This window comes from Lissotriton helveticus, chromosome 1_1 (assembly GCF_964261635.1).
Source record: "Lissotriton helveticus chromosome 1_1, aLisHel1.1, whole genome shotgun sequence".
Taxonomy (NCBI): Eukaryota; Metazoa; Chordata; class Amphibia; order Caudata; family Salamandridae; genus Lissotriton; species Lissotriton helveticus.
In genome coordinates, this window is record NC_136057.1 from 2,078,294,703 (window position 1) to 2,078,316,352 (window position 21,650).

General features: G+C 42.7%; 1 protein-coding gene across 1 annotated transcript in view; it reads left to right on the forward strand.

Annotated features, from left to right (window-relative positions):
• COL24A1 (collagen type XXIV alpha 1 chain) overlaps positions 1-21,650 on the forward strand; it is a 979,161-nt gene that overhangs the window by 815,275 nt on the left and 142,236 nt on the right. The window contains exons 41-43 of the mRNA XM_078645481.1: positions 1,821-1,874; positions 14,321-14,377; positions 19,211-19,264. Of these exons, the coding sequence (XP_078501607.1) occupies positions 1,821-1,874; positions 14,321-14,377; positions 19,211-19,264 (165 nt within the window). The remainder of the gene's footprint in view (positions 1-1,820; positions 1,875-14,320; positions 14,378-19,210; positions 19,265-21,650) is intronic.

Genomic DNA, 21,650 nt, shown 5'->3' on the forward strand with positions numbered 1-21,650 from the left:
ACAAAGGAGAGACAGTGGCACTCATCCTTCCAGATCTCTTTGCAGCATATTACACCGACTCCCATCCTGTCCTCTTCCAATGCCTCCACATGACTGGAATTCATGGCCTGGCACTTCTGTGGATAAGCTATTCCTCTCAGGATGCACCCAAATGACCAGCATAGCTCCTACTTGCCCGAAACCTCCAACCTGATCTGCGGCATCCCACAAGGCCCTTTCCTGAGCCCCACTCTCTTCAACAACTACATCACACCCCCTTGCCAGCATCATTCACTCCCATCAATTCAACATCATTTCTAATGCAGACTGACACTCAGCTTATACTCTCCCTGTCAGAAGATACTGTCGCCATCCAAGCAAACTTCGTTAGCTGCATGTCCTTGGAAGCCAACTACATGAAAGAAACTGCCTCAAACTCAACAGTGACAAAATTGGAGTGGTTCTCTTCAGCGAAGATGTCTGTCTCTGGTGTCCGGGCTGGTGGCTTACCAAGCTATGAACAATTCCCTATCCAGCTAATGCTACTATGGACCTTGGCAGCCAAATCTCCTTAACTAATCAAGTCAACTTGGTTGCTTACACCTGCTTACACACCATCGAAATGCTTGGGAAAGTGTTGAAAAGGCTCCCCTAGGACACCTGAAGATCTGTCATGCAAGCCCTCATCACCAGCAGGCTCGACTACACCATCACCCTTTATGTCGTCATCACAGCTCAACTCAGCAATAGGCTCCAAGAAATAAAAAGGCTCACTCTCAAACTCCCACATTGCACTCACATATCTAAATATGTCAAAGACATCCACTGGCTACCAGTCCACAAACGTGCCCTTTCCAAACTCCTCACACACCTATAAGGCACTTCACAAGCACGGCCCAGCGTACCTCAACAGTTGCACCCAGCTCTACTTCTAGGCCAGATACCTCCACTCTGCCGGCCTTCTCCTTGCCCTCATCTGCAGAGCCAGAGGTCGAGCCTCTTCCAAAATCGTCCCCAAAGTCTCACCAACCACATTGGAGCCTCCACATCCGTCCTTGAAATCAAGATGAAACTGAAGACCTGGCTCTTCCACTGGCGCCCGGACAGGTCTGTACTCCCCACTTCACAGGTGCCAAGATACCCTTCCAGGTGATATTTGCACCATACAATTAACAATAACATAATAAACCATAATATGAATGGGCGACTGACCTGAACTCACATTTGTAAATGTGGATACCACAGCCACTGAACAAAGATGCAGTCTGTCCTCCCATAATGCAGCCCTCATTGAACCATATCAAGGCCTACTGACACCACCCACAGACCTAGGCAGGACCTTAGCTCTATGGATACACTTAAGTCTGAGCTGACATTGAACCAGCCCTAAGAATCTGAATATGTGGGTGAATTCTGCCTTCAGCCAGTAAGGGGAGTTACCTGGCAAAGCATCATTCAGAAATGTGGAGTACTCCTGCCTGCAATATTACAACACTTCCTGGGCTTCCTCTAGATATATATTCTGGGTAAAACATTGCAGGATATGTCTGTAGAAAATATCACATAATTTGGAAATAATCTGTAGAAATCAGTGAAGAAACAACAGTTTCCACAGCGATTCCATCTTCTAAAGGAGGAAGCAGTTGTGATGCAACAAATCCCTTGCTTCAGTCACCAATGCCTCCAATAGCAGTAATCCCATATGCAAAATCAACAATGAAGTGTCCTTGCACAATTCATAATTCGGGCCTGCATGTCTTTTTATCACATTATTATTTTTAGAGGTAAATGCTAAAACAAGTGATGTATGGAATTTTGTATTCAGTTATTTTTATTTTTAGGGTCACCTAGGTCAGCCAGGACCCCCCGGACCACCAGGACCCAAAGGGGAAAAGGTATGTAGAATATTTGTTATTATTGATTTAGAGTCATTGGTGATAAACTTTATCTGATGATTAATAATATCCTAAATGAAACATTACAGTAAATATTAAAGTGTCATCCCAGACTTTAGCCCGTTGGAAGCTAAACTCCTCATGGGTAACCTAGGGAAAGGGGGAGTGTCGCAAATCTACAGGTCCCTGATAAACAACTCCCCATCCACCCCAGATTCTCTCAAAACATTGGGAACATTGACTTGGCCAGTTGGAGGAAGAGGACTGGAGGGATGTGCTGATGGCCCCTCGGGTACTCACCATATCTGCCAGGCTTCGCCTAATTCAAATATACTATCTCCATTACGCGTACCTTACCCCTTTCCCATTGCACAGAGCAGGCTTCCTTCCGGCCCCTAGATGCCTACATTGTGAGGCTGAACCTGTAGATTTCTATCACATGGTCTGGTCCTGCACCTCTCTCTCCAAATACTTGGCTTTGATAGTGGCTAAATGGAGTGAGACACTGGGCTGGACAGTCTCCCTTAGTCCTATTGCACTTCTCCTAGGGGTGATGGAGGGAATGCCTGGCTCCCGAGCCGTTAACTGCTCCTAGGGACGGCCATCATGGTGGCCAAAAGAGAAATTGCAGCCGTCTGGAAGGACTCTACTTCTCCGTCCATTGGGAAATAGCAAAAAGGAGTAGACTGGTGCGCCATCCAAGAAAAAACAGTGTACGAAGCAAGAGGTTGTCCTACCAAGTATGAGCGCATATGGGGCAAGTGGTTGGGTTTGGTGAACTGAAGACACACTGGCAGAGATCAGGTAACCTGGTGGTGCAATATGGGTTCAACCCGATTGTATGATCTGCGGATAATGTCTGGGGAAGTGAATATCTGTATTGTATGTCACGGTGATGCACTGTTGTCTGTTGTTGTTCTTAAAAGCAATAACATTGACTATCAAAAAAATATATATTAACCCGTTTCATGCGTCGAACGTTCAGCGCCAATGCTGAACGTTCTAAGAAACGGGTGGGGCCGCGTCGGCAGTTGGACGTGCGCAGCACTATAGAGGTAGTGCTCTCAAAGTCCAACGGCCGACGGCAGCACTAAAGGGGTTAAAGGGTCACAAATTTCATCAAGCCATCATTATCCTTTTCTGATGGATGCCTTATTAACCGTACCAACCGCTCTCACATATTAAACGTTTAAATATGAAATAGCTCTCATTGTACGGTATACATTAGATTTCACAAGTTGGAATTGTATATTATGTATTCCTTTTTAAATACTTTTCAAACATTTAATTAGTGGCAGAACTTTAGATATGTCTTGCTAGGAAGAAACCTTACATTCCTCCATGGATGGCAGCATTAATGGTGGGGTTTGGCCCAAATAATCTGTGCTTTGCAGCATGTTGTGCACGAATACCATGGGCCCTAAAACAAGCAATGAAAATGGGGATTCATGCCCCATGCTGAGTATTAAAAGCCACAAAGGCACCAGTGGATCCCTAATACCACCAAGTCCCCAATACAGACCCCTCACACCACAAGGTCCCCAGTGCCACTTCACCTACTGCACTACTGATAACTACACCGCCATTTGTCTCCACTCAAAGCTACTTATTCTAAATTCACTATACATTTTTGTAAACTTAGAAATTTAAGGGGTTACTTTGCAGCAGCCCTTCAAGTAATGTTGTTCTACTTGCGAGCAAGACCACTAATTTCTTAACGTTGAGAAGCCCAGTGTTTTTAGAAAGTCTAAGGTCTTCATAATGATTGGCCCATTTTTATCTGATAATTTCTCAAACACTTTTGTGCAAAAATCAGAATCATAAATTCACAGTATCCTTCATAATTTTCCGCAGGTGAATTTTGGCAAGTCAAACTTGCTGAAATTAACTAAGGAAAAATGCCCTGTTTTTGCTGGTACATGCGGATTTTGTGGCAGAAAGCATGTTATTCCTCATTTGCGTGGAAAAAACGTAATGATAGCAATTTTTTTATTGAACCCACCCGAAATATACCAATCCTGGTATATAATTATTTGGGGATGATAAGTAAACCCCCCATAGTCCCTTCAATATGACGGCCTACACAAGTTAAACTCCCCACTTGAGCAAAATATATTTGTTCTATCTAAGCACTTTTGGAACAAAACTCCATTCCCTTCTACCTGCACTAGGACAATTTTGAAAACAGTGAGCTATCGGTATAGCATAATCAGTCAATCTCAAATCTTTACATATATAATATTAGACAAAAATATATTTGCAGCAAGAAAGTACACAAAATGGCTGTGCAGTTTTTATTGTTGTTTGTTTCTTTAATTTTGCACATTCTTTATAAAATCACACAAACTTTCAAATTCAATTATTTCTGTATTTTTTTCCCGAAAATGTATTCGCAGCGACAGCACATCATTTAAAATGTAATTGTGTAATCCATTATTTTTTATATTATAATTATTGTGGTTATTATTATTTAGGCACACAATCACTGAGCCATTTTAGTGCTAAGCACATAGACAAAAACAGTTGTTTAAAGGCAAAGAAAACGAAAAGCAAACGCAAAAAACATCAATCAGGGACTATAACTGGGAAGAGAATTAGGTTTTAACAGTATTCTCAAAGGCAGTGCTTAATTTGTAAAATATTAAGTGCCAGGGCCAGGCCACGCGACAGCAGCTTGCACCACCCATTACCCATCATCACTATCAATGACAGTACCAAAAGAACTCTTTCGCCGGCAAGTACGACAGTTCAGATTATTTGAGGTTCCCGGGAATGGCTGAGGAGGTAGCTATTAGTAAGGTTTAATGTATATTATATTCGTAAACAATCGTTGTTCTGCTCATCTCTAAATTAAAGGAGCAGGCCTCCATATGGCAGTCTGTCATATTTGTGTTGTTGACAATTAAGTACCGGTACCAAGCTCCCGAAACCACCGGCTCAAATTAAGCCCTGCAAGGGCTCCAAAGTTGAAGATGCTACGTGGACCCTTAGGGGGATTGTTCCAGAAACTGGGGCCCATCACATGAAAAGTTCTGCAGTAATAGCATGTCTGCTTTGACTGGAGTATCAGCAGGAGAGAGGCAGCACTTTACCAGACAATTCGTGTAAAAAGCTCTGTGGATTAACCAGAGGGCTTTAAGATGGATCCTTCTTTTTTGGGTTGCTAGTGAAGATTTTGTCTCGCTTGAGAAACGCAATAAAATTTCATGAGACCTTTCATGAGTCTTAAGTCCATGTTCTGAAGTTGAAGCAGCTCTGAGGTGGGCTCATCTGGGAGGCCTATCTTGGGCATTGCAGTGGGTTAGAATACCACCTGTCCAACCTTCTTCCCAGATGTCAAGGGTCTATATTTTAAGGTCTTGCGCTGAGCAAATTCGTGGGCAAACTTGAAGAATTTGAGCCAGGAAAGACATCTTCTGATCGAAAAGATCATCATCCCCACTAGAACTGGAGAAAGGGAGATAGTTGGAGAAGATAAGTTGAGGAGGCCAGAAACATGCAGACCATTTCTCAGAGTCCACTCGTATGACTGTCACCGTTGTCTTTTGTTCATTTAGGGGCTAGTTTAAACGTTTTTGGCGTAGGGCAGCGCAGCAAGTCACATTTGCTTAGCTTCCCTGTGCAAAAGGAAAGGGCAGGAAAGCGCTGTATTAATGATATAAGGCGCATAGTTCTGTCTTTTCCCACTGTACTGGCGCCATTTTGGCTGCCTTGAGCAAACCCAGGCACCATCAAGGGTGTCTGTGTTGTTAGCATGATTGCTTTTGTGCAGGAAGGTGTACCTTCCGGTACAAAAACAATCACGGGGGCTGTTTCCTTGTTGTATGTCTGCTGCAGAATGCAGCAAACACGGAAAGAGGAAAAAACAAGGAGCAATGAAAACATTTCTCCTCGCTACCCCAGCTCTGGGGAGGAGTGAGGTTTTGGCACTACCCCAGGTTTACGTGATTTTGTAAATCTGGGGCAGCGTCAAAATTCATGGGTGTTCCGTGGGAACACCCACTGCAACACCAGTGGAAGCCTCCTTGACGCAGAGTAAGACAAGGCTGCACTTTGTACTGCAGTACTTTGCTCCATACCTGTGATGCAGGGTGGCTTTGCGTAGCCTCGTAGATATGACTGAGAGGCCTGTGCCACTGGAGCATCAAAAAAGTGTTGTTCCGGCAGCACAGGCTTATTATAAACGAGCCCCTTAGTTTTCAGAAAAACGAAAGCTTGATATACACTGCTGAGTACCAGCCAGGCAGTATTGAAATCCTGCAACAGAATTAAATGAGTGAAGGTCAAATATGAGAAGCATCTGTGGATTGTCTGCATGTGATAGTGTAGTGAACCAAAATGAGAAAGTGGCTGGATGTACACAATGAACAAGATTGTAAACAATGCGAAGCCTTCTATGACACCACATTTCGATGCTGTATTGTTAGAGCAAAATCGATTAAGCACTACTGTTACATGCTAATGCCTCTTAAGATACCCCAGGGGAACTGTGATGGTCTGACAAGATGTCATGGTTGATCTTGTTGAAAGCTGCTGAGAAGTCAAGAAACAGTATCGCAAGTGGCCCATTCTGGCAGTCACATCAATAACAATATATGTTGTGATGCTGCCGTCTCTGCTCCCTTCAGTCTAGTGAAAGTGTTTGCAGGCACAGCACATCCAAACTGAAGTTTGAAATATGTAGACTAACTTGAAAAACATGGTTTGCGGACATCCAGCTTGTTTGTAAATGTATGCCAAAATGATTTGAGGATTACCAGATGTGAGAATTTGGGTGTACTATATGATATGTCTGAGAGACCTTATCGTGGAGTACACTTGCACATATCATCTCGGGTCCAGTCAGGCTTGTTTACTTAACCTTAAGCTCAACCCTGGGTAGCTCTATCTGTGAACAGTAAGGCTTGGCAACGGAACTTAGTGTAAAGCATTTAACAGCATGAAACAACAAAATAAGAAAGTCACACAACAAGAGAGAGACACAACACTAATTTATAAAAGTAAAGTGCATTTTCATTAATTTTTTAGAGACCTTGATCAACAAAATCCACCAGAGGGTTCTAGAGATACAGATTTGTACCCCCTGCATTTGCATTAACAAAGCGGCAGACACCGCGCGGTGCCTGCCGCTTTGTTAATGCAAATGCATATGTGCAATTTTAGCATTGTGGCGGGCGGTGCTGAGAGCACCGCCTGCCACAATGTTAAACATGCAGGATGCGCCCGCCACAGTGGCGGGCGCATCCTAATCCCCCCCACGGGACCCCCGCCCTTATGGCGGGCGGTCCCAAACACCGATAGGATGATGGGCGGACTAAGTGCGCCCGACATCCTAAAGACCCCCAATGTCTCTGTCCTATCCACTATGTTTTAAGCAACTGCTATCTTAAAAAAATATACATTACATGGTAGAAATTGCTTTCCCAAACAGCTATGGTGACCTGGTCTCCCAGATTTGCTGGGACAGCCTCTTTTTTTCACCATTTGTCCTGGAAAATGTCCGTATATTTCTGATTTACATAGAGGGTGGCTGAACACAAAGAAATGCAAGTTTTCATATCTTCCAGTGCAGATTTAGGTAGCAGTTCCTAGCAAAAAGCAAATTGATTGAGGCAGGTGATACTGTGTAAAGGCTACTCTAAAAGTCCCATTTTCTGTGTTTTCTATTATTTAGTGCTGTCAACCAGGGCCAGCTTTAGGGTGGTGGAGCCAGTGCGGCCTCATTGGGCGCTAACCAGGAGTGGGGGGCACTAACCCCAGGGGCTGTGCTGTTCTTAGCTATAATGTAGGATTTAAAAGCACCTGCTGCAGAGTTCTTTGTGCCTCCATCTTTCAGGCAGCAGTAAAAATGTCATGATAACTCTTGTGACTAATGTTCCTGCTAGATAGAGAGAGATCAGAGTTTAGTCTAGTGGCATTTTTGACTTGCCACAAACTACTGCAGAGAGTTAATATACTTGTTGCAAAGAACAGATCTGTATTTTTTGTGGATAGCTGAATGGATTATTAAAGGCAGCCTTTACCAGCACTTCAAAACAAATGAAATGCATTTGAGAGAGGGGCTATGGAGAGATGAGAGGCACGTTTGCCAGGTAGTAGTGATAGAATCCGAGGAAGAGCTCATGTTGAGGGGGCACCAAAAAAGATTGTTGCACCATGCGTCATCAGCACTAAAGCCGACCCTGCTCTCAACTAAGACCCGCTGTGCCACAAAATCGATGCAAAACTGTAGTCCCACTTCAATGTTTGTGGAATGTATTTGTTTTTATTTTTCAAAATATAGTCACTTACAAAGACCCCAAACTTTTGTAGAGCAGAAGGGAAATTACATTTGTGGAAAAAACTCGCCCCATATTTTGTAGAATCTTTGTCTTGAGGTTGTGTTAAGATAACCAACAAAATATTGTGTTGAAAACTACCTCAGCAGGAGTCATTGAGTAATTGAAGTTGTAGATCAAAATTGTGTTGAGATGGACTTTGTCAAAATCAAAACACCAGTGTGACATATCCACTCTCTAAATGAAAACCCAAAAATAAAGGTGATTATATAAGAGAAACCATTGTAGTGTTTCAGTTTGACAAATCACAAAACACCTAGGGTTCAATAGAGATTATTTTTTATTTTCTCATACATGTCCAAAATATCCAGTGCAGTTTTGTCTGCAGGTGCCACGAGCAAGTTTCCTGAACATAACAGTGAAATATTGAGTATGCCCAGGAAAAAAATCTGTTACACTGGGATAATCTTGTATAATTTCAGAGAATACTTGTTCTGGTTGTTACGCAAAGTTCCAGAAATTGTGCTATTATGCCACAACGCAGAATTATGCGGTGTCTGCAGCAAAATGCTGTGTTAGCGCACAGGAACAAAATGAATGCCCAGAATTTGAGCAGCTGCTCTTTGTGGCGCGTTTGAGTGTGTGCTCTTTTTACTGCAAAACGCATCCTCACATCAGAATGACATCAGGACGCATTTCATGCTAAAATATAGCGTAACCTTGTAGATTTGCATTTTGCGTAATTATGTGTAATTTCGTGGATTTTTTTCGAAATTTCGAGAAACGCAGAAGCAGATTATGCAGCTTTCACACACCCCTAATAATGAGTTTTTACTCTTTCACGCCCTTAAATGTTTCAGCAAAGTCTGTTTTGTCACTGAAAATGTAAACCAGGCTTTTGTCCGACTTTCAGCTGCAATCAGAACTCTCTGGGGCACTCTTAGCGCTGCTCTCTGTTTATCTCAAATGTTTTCCAGTCAGGTCAGTACTTGCATCTGCTCTCGGGCAATTCTGAAGTGATACTCCCAGCTAAGAAATCTATGACGAAGGAATAGGCTAGACTTGCAACTGAACTTTCAACTCACACATAGGAATGCAGAACTTTAACCTCTGGTGGTCACCGCGCTCGGGTTTCCCACTTAACTTGCAATATCTTTTGTGTTTCTCCTGTTCACTGTACTGTAAGTTTAGAGTCTTTGTCGTTTTGTACTTCCAACTCCTTTACCGCGGGAATAGAATTACGTAGGTTATTTTGAGTTTAGTAATCAAGCAAACATGAGCGGGCAGTGAGTAACCCTCTCTTGAAAAGGTCTCAGGGCTCTATGGTTAATAATGTTGCTGCCAGCAGCCTTTCTCGGAGAACAGTGCTGGGCCTCGCATGGACTCGATCACCTGTCGCTCGTGGCAGACAGCGCTTCATGTCTACTTCCTCTAGAGAAAAAAAGAAAGCAGATGTCTGAGAGCCGCGGCCATGTTTACTCAACCTTTGTCATGCGGCTGATCACTCTGTGATTCACTTCCGAGATTTACAGGGCATTAAAAAGTCTACAGGAAGGCAGAAAGCTTGCATCTTTGATGACCCATGTGGTTATAAAAACGGTCTTAAGTGAAATCATCTTCGTAATCATGATGTTTGAAACTAGAAAAAGAATTGCTGTTTAGTTACTAAATCAAGATTTGTTTTATACCAAATTCTGCTCTCTAGTAGTATCACGTGAATCCAGTGGCAGATAATGGTGGTGGGGGTAAAGGGGGGTTAGAGCAAAAGAAAAAAAAGAAGACTTACCTGCTGGTCGCCAATCGCCAGCTGCCACCTCTCCTCCGTCCTCGCTGTTTTCCTGGCTCCCAGCAGCACCCAGACTCCCTAGCCAATCAGGACGCGGCTCTCACCAGCATGAAAGCAGCGTTGTGATTCGTCTGAGCGCCCTAGTTCGGCACACTGACTGGGAGTGGGTGCCTATGCATGTTCTCCACCCAGGCTGGGCAGTACAGCCAGGTAGAGAACATGCTAAGTGCGCATGACGGTTTGGCCTGCCCAAACTGTCATGCACACTTATGGTGCACCAACCACTCCTCCCTCTGACGCTAGTCCAGCCCCACTTCACCCTGGCTCCATTATAATAAAAATAAAATGATAATAACGTTCTGCTGTTATCATTTTATTTTTCCTTTGCACTGCTCATAGAGTAGAGAGGCAACACTGTGGAGGAACTGCTGCTGTGTGAATCACTCAGTATTTCCCTGAGCACATGATGAAATAAAACACTTTTCAGCTGGTCAGCACATACAGTACCTCATACCCGTTTAAAGGTCAAGCAAACCTTGTGTGGAAGAACTTGATTCTAGCAAATACCACTGTGATTTACCCATGTGCTCTTCAGTGCAAGCCATTCGTGCTTGTTTTGGGAACCAATTGCAAACCAGATTCTTCGTTTTAGCTAATAAACGGCCTGAAACCTTGAATGCCCCTTGCTGGGCTTGCATTCTCTTTCAAACTTTAACCAGTTATGTTTTCAAAATCAAGCACTGGTAGGAAACATCTGGTTTTCTACTGAAATGTATTTTTTAACTGCCTTTTGTAAGACTGTTGAAACTTAGCAGTTGTGGGAATATTTAGTTTGTTGCCATAATGTTGCGAAACTCAAGGAAAAAGATTTATCCTTCAAATGTCTATTTTAAGAAGTTAGGTTTGCACACTTATTTCAGACCTGTAAGCATTTCTAAGCTACCCACAGTGGCGGCTACCTTGAAACAGGGTGGGTGGGGCAGGGAGGCAATGAATTAAAAAAAAAAATTTAAATGTACCTTTCCTTCGCTGCAGCCGCCGCCGCACATCTCTCCTCCTTCCTTTTCATCTTTATTAGCAGCACCAGAAGCAGACTCTCCCAGCAAATCACAACACTGCATGAGCAGCATTGTGATTGATCTGAGCGGCCTGTTTGGCCGCTCAGGCAGTGCCGGGGAGCATCAGCATGTTCTCCATCCGCTTTAGCACTGCTGCCGCTTTTGTTACAGGGGGCCGAACCGGCCCCAGTAACAAAACCAGCCCCCACCACTTGAAAACCAGCCCTCACCCATCCTGCCCACCAGGAAAATGCCCAGTGCCCGCCACGGCTAGTCCGGCCCTCCTCTGACTTCGAACAACTGTTAAATCAGAGATTTGTCAGCTGCAATTTTATTTAAGTGCTCCAGACTATAATGAATCTAGAGCACACAATAATATTGAGCTCTACTAACAGTGGTTCCGTCAACTTTTGAATGTGTATCTCACAATAACATTGCCAGTCCCTTTCAATTAATCAGTTATATTATTTTTTATTAATTGATGGAACATAAAGTCCAGCAACATTAATTAGCATCTATAAAGTTTATCATGAAATTGCCAAATTTACACCATGTTAGTCAATACTCTAATGGTTTAATCATGTATCATTCCATCATCTGGTATTGTATGTTTAAGTCTGTATGGTAGGGCTCCAAGGCTGGCAGATTTCATGATTTATCCAATATATGCATTGATGATCGTGAAAGATTTAAAACCGTCCAGATCGTCTAAGTGGTTTAGTCTGATCTATCCTTTCAACGAACAATCCTTCTCTCCAACTTCTGGAAACTGACTTGGGAGGTCGGGTCTGTTCCACAGTGATCCTCATCTAGACTCTGGCCCATTGTTATCACATTTCAATAATGCATTATATATAGTAGACATTGACCATGCAGTACTCTAAATCTTACAGTCTTAAAATATTTGGAGTGCCGGAAATTTAAAAAAAAGATATTTGGCAATTTCCGCAGTCGTAGCACCTAATATTGTGCAATCATAAATACGGGCGGCCTCTAATAAATGTAATCTGCCTCTAATAAATGTAATCTTCCAAGATATTGCCGGCCACACTGAAATAACTTTTCATTTCAATAAGTGCCCATCAGGGGCCTTTCAGCAAGGATAACGGATTTTTTCCTTATCAAGTTCAGGTAATTTCCCTCCACAATAAAAGATAATATTTCCTGATTTCATTTTTTTTTAAACGGCGTCGGCGGTATATCAGTGTGCCTGATATGAGATTAAGCATTTGGAGATTACAAATATTTAGATAATTATGATTTTCCCCACTAGACATATAAGTAAAAGCTGATATAATTAGGATACAGCATCGGTACAGTTTGCCAAAAAAGCTTTCACATTTAAAATATAATGTCGTTTGTGCATAAATATAGATAACAAAATGAGGGGAGAAGAAATCTATAAATGTATAGATAGATGGATAGATAGACAGACAGACAGATAGACAGACAGACAGATAGATGATAGATAGATCAATAGATTGATTGCTTTGGTCAATACACTTTTTTTACCAAGTGAAATCCCTTTCTGTTCTTTGATATGCGGAGTGTGCCTTGGGTACAGAGGTCATCTCATTTCTTAAACTCCACACACTGATTGGGTGTATTGTTCATTCTCCATAACATAACATGGTTTTTCACTCCCTCATCAATTTCAAGCCAAACTTCACAAACAGTGTTTTCAATGGCCTACCAAACCCAGCAACTGCTATTTATTCAGATCATCACAATCTCTTTGACTGGTGAGCCTTGGTGTTTTCTTTCTTTAGGCTATCCTTGAACTGTCTCCAGGTTAAGCAAAGAATATATTTAAAGCATATTTGTTTGGGCTTCAAGTATGTGCATTACTGCTCCCAAGCAGGATACACAGTCTGACCATAAGATTCATCCCATGAGCAGCACCTGGTGGTCCCCACACATATCCTTTTAGCAGGTATCATAGATGTCTTGCACTGATAACACTAGTCATGCAGTGCCAGCTTCCTGCAGAACTGGTGCTTGTTGATCCCCAAGGTGTTCAGGAAAGTGGCATAAACTTTATTTTAACAGTAGGATACAACTTGATAATTCATTCATTATCCTTCTTCCTCTTTGTGTTCAGACCTAAATGTGATTCATTTCACAGAATGCATTAACACATTTTAAATAATGAACTATGCAAACCCCTGGACTTTCCCCTTTCCTTACTGGGTGATATGGCATGACCTAATACTGAGTTCCTAAACCAGAATTGATAAATTCTCCCTGTTTTAGCCACCAGCCATTGCAAACCTAGTGACTTCGACCAAAGGTCAGCTTTCCTAGTGGCTGAACACTCAATCTTCCTCATATTTTACTCCTGGGTACATTATATTAACGTTAACACCTTGTCCTCTAGCAGTAGCCAGTCTTCTATTCGAAACAACCTGGCTCTTAAGGCTGGCTGGAATTCAAGGGTGCTTATCGTTAACTTAGACGTGATTGATCTCTAGATCATGAGTTCTGCAGATCATGAGGCAAGGCCTGCTCAAGCATCCAAATTACAGATGTTGGTAAATTGAGCACCATTAAATTAGGTAATTATAATAACACCAGATCTTTACAGCAGTTGAATTGACGGTGTGAGGTATCAAGAACTACATAACAACAAAGTATTATTTATTAATTAATATAGAGCTGAAGTAAGTCCTATAGCCTTAGAGCCCGCTGTTGCGGACTCTACCGCCATCAAATGCCCGTGCGAGGGTCTTTAAAACAGGGCTGGCCTTTAATCTATTGAGGATTCTAAGGCTATTGGAGCACTCCACCCCTAGTGGACAGAATGTTCTAATTTGTAAAACAAAGGCCTCACTGAGCCCTGAGGGGGTTGAAATCCCCCCAAGCTCAGTGAGACCTTTGTTAAACATTGGAATGTTGATGCTCCGGGCTTCTACCTGCGATTAGAAGCCTAGGGCACTCCATTGTTTTCAATGGAGCTCCCAACATTCCAATGTTCTAATATATGAAATGTAATAAAATAATGTACTGATATTTTTCTATCCTGATAACCAAATAAAGCTCTGATGTTGAACTCACAAAATATTAAATGTAACAAACTGTGAAACAGACCCATTGCAAATAAAGTTAGGGATATTATAGCGGTGTGTGGCCACTTCCTGTGACGTCATTCTTGAACGTGGGTGCACAATGCCTTAGCTAATTCTCCCGTCGCATTTGTTTTAACGTTTATTCTTTGCTGACTATCCTTTCTCAATAACTAAACATGTACTATTGCAATTCTTTTGTTTAAAGACACCTCATCAGACATAGACCACCAGCAACAAACAGTATGTCCTCTCTTTACAGGGTTATCCAGGAGAAGACAGCACTGCAGTGGGACCACCTGGGCCCCCAGGTGAACCAGTAGGTCTTTCTTTCTGTAAATCATTCATGCATTTGTTATCAGAGATGCTAGCACGTTAAAAACGTTAACCATATGTTTATTCTATATATTTTATACCATATGTATTTTCTAACGTAGCGTGATTATTTCTCAAACTTTATCTAGAACAATGTATCCCTTTCGCATGTAATTGTTTGGTTACAGATTCTATCTAAAAAATATGCTATTTGAGTGAATAGGAAAATCTCCCAAAAAAATGTGTACGATAGAGCTGAGAAGGCTAACAAAAATCAGTAAATCCTTTCTAAAACGTTATTTCCTTGAAGACCTGCAGTTAAATGACGAGGTTTTCTCATTTATTGCTACTAACGAGTAAAAGTGCACTTTTCGACTAGTGCAAGGAGCTGTTGGGATGGTCTACGGATTGTATTTCATGCACCTTGGGGACTGTGTATCCAGGCACCCTTTACCAGTACTGCGCTGAACCTGTACGCATCCCTCCTGAAGCTGGCGTGGTGTCATCTGATTAGAATTGAAACCATGCCGCATTCTGAACACTGTAAGGTGAAGGTGCCACATTTACAGAATAAATAGATCTGGTCTTTATATTACTGTTCCTCTAAGAGGAATGCTCCACGGCGTGATGTTACAGCAGTTTCTCAGATATTACAACCTCCTGTATGGAGTTACCGCCGGAAGGTGATATATTTGTCGGTAAAGACAAGTGGCAGTAAAAAGGTAACCAGAAGTGCCCATCATTTCTCTGATCCTCAGTCTGAGCTGCATGGTAAGGGTCATGGTAAAATCACATGCAATTCGCAGTTACCGGGCAGTAGATCTGCCCCATTTAAACCCCATAGAATGTGGAAATACCGTGTGGGACTGATTCTTTCCGGTTGTAAAACCCCATGGAATTCACAACTCCATGGGGCATAAAGCATATATTTACCACTTGCTGGGAGCAGGTAGTGACCTCTGAGTGGGTTAGGAGTTTGGCTGCAGCAGTCATGCCTCATTCTCCGTTTTTTCTGACAAGGGGGGCATTCTGGCAAAAGTGCTTTCCCATTTCCACCCCCTACTCTCCCACACCCTTCCCTAACCCTAATTCTTATGAGATGTTACTGTATGAGGTCTGGTTCGGCCTCCCAGAAAAACCAGGTGTGGAAGAAACGGCCCCCTTGAATCAGACTTAGTGGAAGTCCAAGAGGTGACCCCATTCCGCCTGACTTGTAATGAGGGCCTACGTGCGTCATCATCAGTAGTTGAACATTACTGCTAAAAGTTGGTCAAATGTACTGGTAGTGATGAAAATACTTCAGTACTCAAGAGATGTACAGTGCAGTATCAAAGATGGGACCCCTGCACAGAAAACCCTTCCATCACCACCTGATTGATTTGCAACCCCACTAGTTTTTATTACCAAATGAGAATCGGTAATTATTTATAATATTCAGGTTAAAAATGTACATTTCCTTTAACTCTTATTATTTCAGGTCATTTTCACGTAACGAGAACATGTCCAATAAACGACCCTAGTATACGAAACAGTAACTTTTGTTCAAATGTTGTTCACTTAATAAGTGTAATTTGAAAGCTAGTGATCATGGTCCCAATACCGTCACTCTCTGAGCTGAGCAAATTGTCTCCTCCGGCCCAGGGTCCACTCCGGACTGAGTCACATCTCCCCCCCGTTAGCTTCTAAGACATCTTACTTTCCTCCTGTTTGAGTGTCTGCCTCATTTTGAACTGTGATTTTTGTAGTTCCAGTGCAAGAATGTTGGCGGGCAGGGGCACAATTCCATAGAGGCTTTTTTGCACTTTGTTCTCCTAGCAACATGGTCATGTTGAGACAACTTGTTACAATCTGGCGCACTCTTGTGGCCATTTATGGTAATGCTACAAGGCAGCTTCCTACATTAGTTCTAGTTGTTTTCTTTAATTGTTTCCTTTGAACACAATAATATTACAAATGTGTTAGTTCCATGTAAAGCACCGCAATGCTCTTTACAGATGAAGAAGCATTACATGAACAGGCTTATATATGATTACAGTAAGCCATCAAATATTGTCTTCCTTATCATTTCAAGTTTGACAAGTTGTCATCATCTAAGAGCCAAGTTTAAAACTACGTCAATTCATTCTCCAATTTCAGATTTTCTGGTGATGTTTTTAGCCACTAGAGATTTGATGGTAACAGTTATTATGAAGCGCACAGCATGTATAAGCCAGTAAATACAGTTACAAGTCCAATTGGTGCTCTAAGCGGAGCGAGTAGGTTACCACTACTCAGTAATTGTCATAAATGACTAAACGTAAGCAAATATCCACCAAGCACGAGTGCTTGGTGGATATTTGCTTATGTTTTTAGCCACCCCAGCGTTGTATTGCCTACACAATTTAAAATATTTTAATAAATTTAATAGAATACATGTACGCTGGTCAGATTGCCTTGTCTCCATTCCAGGATGTGTTTCTCGTGCCATTACTACGCATAGACAATAGTCAAGTGACTGCGATTTACCAATCTACAAATATTATTTTAAATGATAATTACCACCATTTTTGGTTGTATTTTTTTGTAGAATTAGTGTTGGTGCAGTGAGGCTGATTACAACTGCGCAGGGCTTTATAACAACAACAAAAACTAGAACAAATAAACTTTGTAAAACGACTGGGTTTTGATAGGAGTCGAACCTTTCCATCTGGTCCCCAGTACGGGTGGCCGAACTATTTCCTGTGGATGTGCAGTTGTCGAAAGAGGGAATGTTTGGCTACCTGTTGGCAGGGTGTGGCTAGCCCCTGGGAAACCCCGTTGGAGGGATGGTAGCCTGACCAGTACAATCCTTAGCAAATGTATCTCGGGTAAGGGGCTGTGGGGTAGACGAATGCTGCTCTGCTATTTTTTAAGTGCAAAAAGTTCCGAACTCTGCTTAGCTACCCACAGTTTTATGAATTAGAACGAGTTACGTGTCCCAAGTCTCAAACCTAGAGTAGTTGTAACTTTCCAAGCCACTTCCGTCTCGACTCCATCAGCCTCGTCTCCAATTTCTGCCAGCATCCTACTAGAATCATATGAATGTTATGCTGCGTACTGCCCAGAGAAAAGTTCTCTCCTGCCCCCATGTGACCATAACTAAAATGGCATCTGCGGAATACGTCCCAATACCGCGGAGCATGCTAGAGACCCCGGCTAGTGGAACAACGGGGTGCACCATAAAGAAATAATTAAACGTTAAGTTGTGTGGTGAGCCCTTTAAGTGCATTATCACCGGGCTCTCAGTTGGAACAATATATTACACTTCTCTCGACAGCATCTGCGGGAAGACAGTTGCTCTGAGGAAAAACTGAATTCAATATGCACCGCAGCGGCAGTCACAGGACGGCCACGCGGCAAGGCTTAAAGTTTTAGAACCGCCAGAATCAATGTTTCTTTAGAGACCAAAGGTGGATTTGGGATTATGCACAAATCGGGAAATGGATAAGAAGGCTAAACTAACTTTGGCATTTGAGTCAAACCATGTATTTCTAGGTTCCAATGTAAATCAGACATGTATGCAAATTATGAAACTGACGTGTGGGCGCGCGCTCTTCCTGTCCTGGGGAAGATTAGGTCCGCACCGCAGCTGCTGAGAAGAGAACCCAGGAACTCGCGCTGTAATCCGAATTCCCCTGCTGGGCACGCGCTGTAATCTGGGAAATCTGAGAAGAGTCGATGCCTTAATAGGAATTACATGGTTTAAACATAAAGGTACCCAGAAGGCCCAACACACAAGGTTGAGCTAAGAGGTGGTATAATAGTGATAATATGACTAATCACACAGAATAGCAAAACCGAAGCAACCATGATTTGTGACGCAGACGAAAAGATTTGCAGGGTGAAGAAATGTACTTATATAATTGGTTATAGTTTGTGGAGGAGTCAAAGGGCAGGGAAAAGCAGCCACTCAGTGCCCTAGAATGTGTAACTCATTCATCTCTGGAGTAGCGCCTGTGCACAGTAACAGTATGACACATTGCATCAGCAGTAGCATGTTATGCGTGTGTAGTGTAGGGTGCCTGCTCCCCCTCCTGGTGACTAGGCCCAGGCCTAGGCCGTGGATAGTAAAGTAGTGAACCTACACCCTCAATCGTGTTCCAAGAGCCTCTCTAGCGAAAAGCGCCAGTCACTGCAAACCACATACATTTCAAATATATATTCCACTTGTTTAGGGGCTTCCATACCTTCTAACCAATTAAAAAACACTCAGAAGTCTGCCACGTGCGTTGATATTTGAAAGCACGACAATGTTGTAAAGCCTGGATTGACAGACGCGCACTGGTGCATCACACGACTCGGAGTGTAACACCTTTTATATTTCAAAGTTGCTACTTGATGGATACGGTAAGCAAAACATTTCACGCGCTGTTAATTAAAACGTAAAGCCGCATCGCCTTTTAATTGCGCTCATGACGGATTGAGCGGTTTAGCCGAGCCCGAGGCAGAAATGCGTAGCGTCTTGTTTCATTCGTCCGTAGCACGGGGGGGGGGGGGGGGGTTGTACAAAGGGATCATTGTTTTTGTGGTTGGATAATATTTTCGTGGTTTTTGCCCGGAAGCATTTCAGCAATGCCACGGTATTTGGGGGCTTCGGTGAGTGTGTTACATCTGACACTCGAACAAGGGCGCGTTCTTTGCAGTGTTTTTTGTTCAAACGTCTAGCGCCGACTCCCAATTGCAAAACACATTAACTCTGTTTTAAATACTGCGCATTTTTTTATCTTGGAAATATCGACAGCCTGATCATTTTGTACTGCTGTGCCAATGTTCGATAACGTTTGAAAACTAACTGGTTTCTTTGTACCCTTGTTTCCAGGGTCCTTTTGGCGAACACGGAGACCGGGGAGAGTCCGGGGACGAGGGTTACAAGGTAACTGCATCTCTTCCAATCTCGGAGGGGAAACAACTGAATGATAATGTACCAAACTACATAGGCACGCAGTGGATATATATCCTAAATGCCCACTACTGAAGGACTCATGTAACGTTTTCCAAACCTTTAATTAGGGTCCAAAGTTAACACTATATTAAAAAAAGTTAAAATATAATTGTATTATTCATTCTATTATCCACATGCACGTATTAGATATATATTATATATATTATCCAATTGGGGATTAGTTTTAAACATCCAAACATTCTTTCCTGATCTATGTTTGTGCACTTTTGTAGTGTGCGGTTTAACCAAAGGCCCATCTGGTGGCCTCGGGCCAATGATATATAGGCCAGACACTGGAATTATGCAGCAGTTGAGGGCCAAATTATGCGGCAGGGTTGAGTACATTTTGTAGCAAGAAAAAGCAAATTATGCGGCATAACGCAGCATTTTGTGATAGTATTACTTCATAATTTTTTTCTTTTTTATACTGTTAATAGTGTCTGGGCATTGGTTGCACATCAATAGTACCAGCTTAACCCCCCCCCATGTAGCAATACGCAGTAGAAAAGTGATCAGTTTACTTTTGCAAAGGGCCTTCCACTGTGTGGCAACAGGTGTTTCTATGTTTTCGAACCTTTGAACTGTTCTAGCTAGAACTATTTTTTTTGTGGTTAAAAACTGCAGTTTATGCAGCAGATGATGGATTATGTGGCAAATGCAGCAAATCAATAATTATGCGGAAAACGCAGCAGCCGCACAATTGCATAATTCCAATGGCCCTGAATATAGGCTAACTTGCACTTAGGGGAAAGGGGGCTAACTGCTCGTGCTTTGTGTCCTCCCCTTCCCCTGCTCGGGGGGGGGGGGGGGGGCACAATGAGCACAGGTGGGGGTGGGGAAGGTTGACCAGCCTGGCCAAAGACCAAAATCCTCGCCCACGTGAATATTTGTCACCACATCCTCCCCGCGGCCGAGCCAGGCGGTGTGACCAGGCTGGGTGTTTTGCTTCCTTCTTGGTCCCTGGTGGACAAGACTGATACTCGAGCCCCCAGAGAAGAGGAGAGTAACCACACTTTTCTTGGCAGGGGAGTCCCTCAGTTTCGGCGGGACATTCTTGAATGCTTCCCAAAGTCAGAGGTTATTTTAATGCTTGCTTGATTGCACCTCTATGATGAGAGCATGCGGGCGCTGATCCAAGCTTCACGGCATCCCATTGGATGGGAACAGGATCCTGGCACTGGCAGTCCTAAGCAGCAGCACTGAAAACATTGAAAGGTGCCTGTACATATTTATATGTCTTAAACGTTACACTTCAAAACACTGATCTATTGCTCCATAATGCGAAACCCCCTGGTATGCGAGGTCAGTGAGGCAGACTTTGTTTCATTTTACACGTTTTGTTCTTTCAGTCCATTGGTTTTCCCTGGTGCACAAGTTTCGTTTTTCAAGCAACCTATGACCCCTGTGTAGCGCATCCTGTGAACTGAGCTAAGTCTGGGTGAGTTCCTATGACGGGCACAATTCACAGATCACAGGAGTTTCTCATAGTGGACAACGCACACTGTTTGTGTATGCTTACTTTTATGATGTTGAATACTAACAACCACTTGTAAAGTCAAATGGTTTAATGTGTTTTATGTGCTTGTGTTAACACATGCATAGGCTTTCGAATACTGATCAAGCCGCATACCTTGAGATCACAGGATTGGCACAAAAATGTTATACCACACCCATATTTACACTGATGCAACCCTTATAAAAGATTTCTAGCGCTCTCTCTCCCTCTCTCTCCCCCCTCCCCCGCTTCCCCCCCTCTCTCTCCCTCCCTGCTTGTGTGTTGTGTTATGCAGTTTGCACTAATATCATAAACATGTCCAGTTACTTATGTGTACAGTTTCCCCAGAGACTCTTCCGTATACTTAACAATTGGATATGGTTTTTCTTACACTGATCGCCCAGAACAAAACGCTAAGTATTACCAGGACCCCCTCAAATAACAGACTACCCATTTCCTGCATTTATGCTGAAAATAATCTCAGGTAATTGGTCTGAGACTACCCAATACTTCGAATTCCTTAAAAAAAACACACACACACACACAGTGCGTGCTAACTATTCTGAGAACGGCGTCTTTATTCTTCGTTTAGAAATACAAATCTTTGCACGAAATCCAGCTTTTTTTGTCACTTTACAGATAAAAAAATATGGGACGAAAATTTAGGAGTTACTGTTTCTACACCCCCCTGCCCGTCCGTATTTTCAATCATTTCGACTAACTGTGCTTAGTTTGTAAAAGTACATCAAGTAAGAGGGGGGGGGTCCAAAATATTTCTAAGAGCTCTTCTGAATGCCAGAGTTGCTGAACACCATGGCTGCC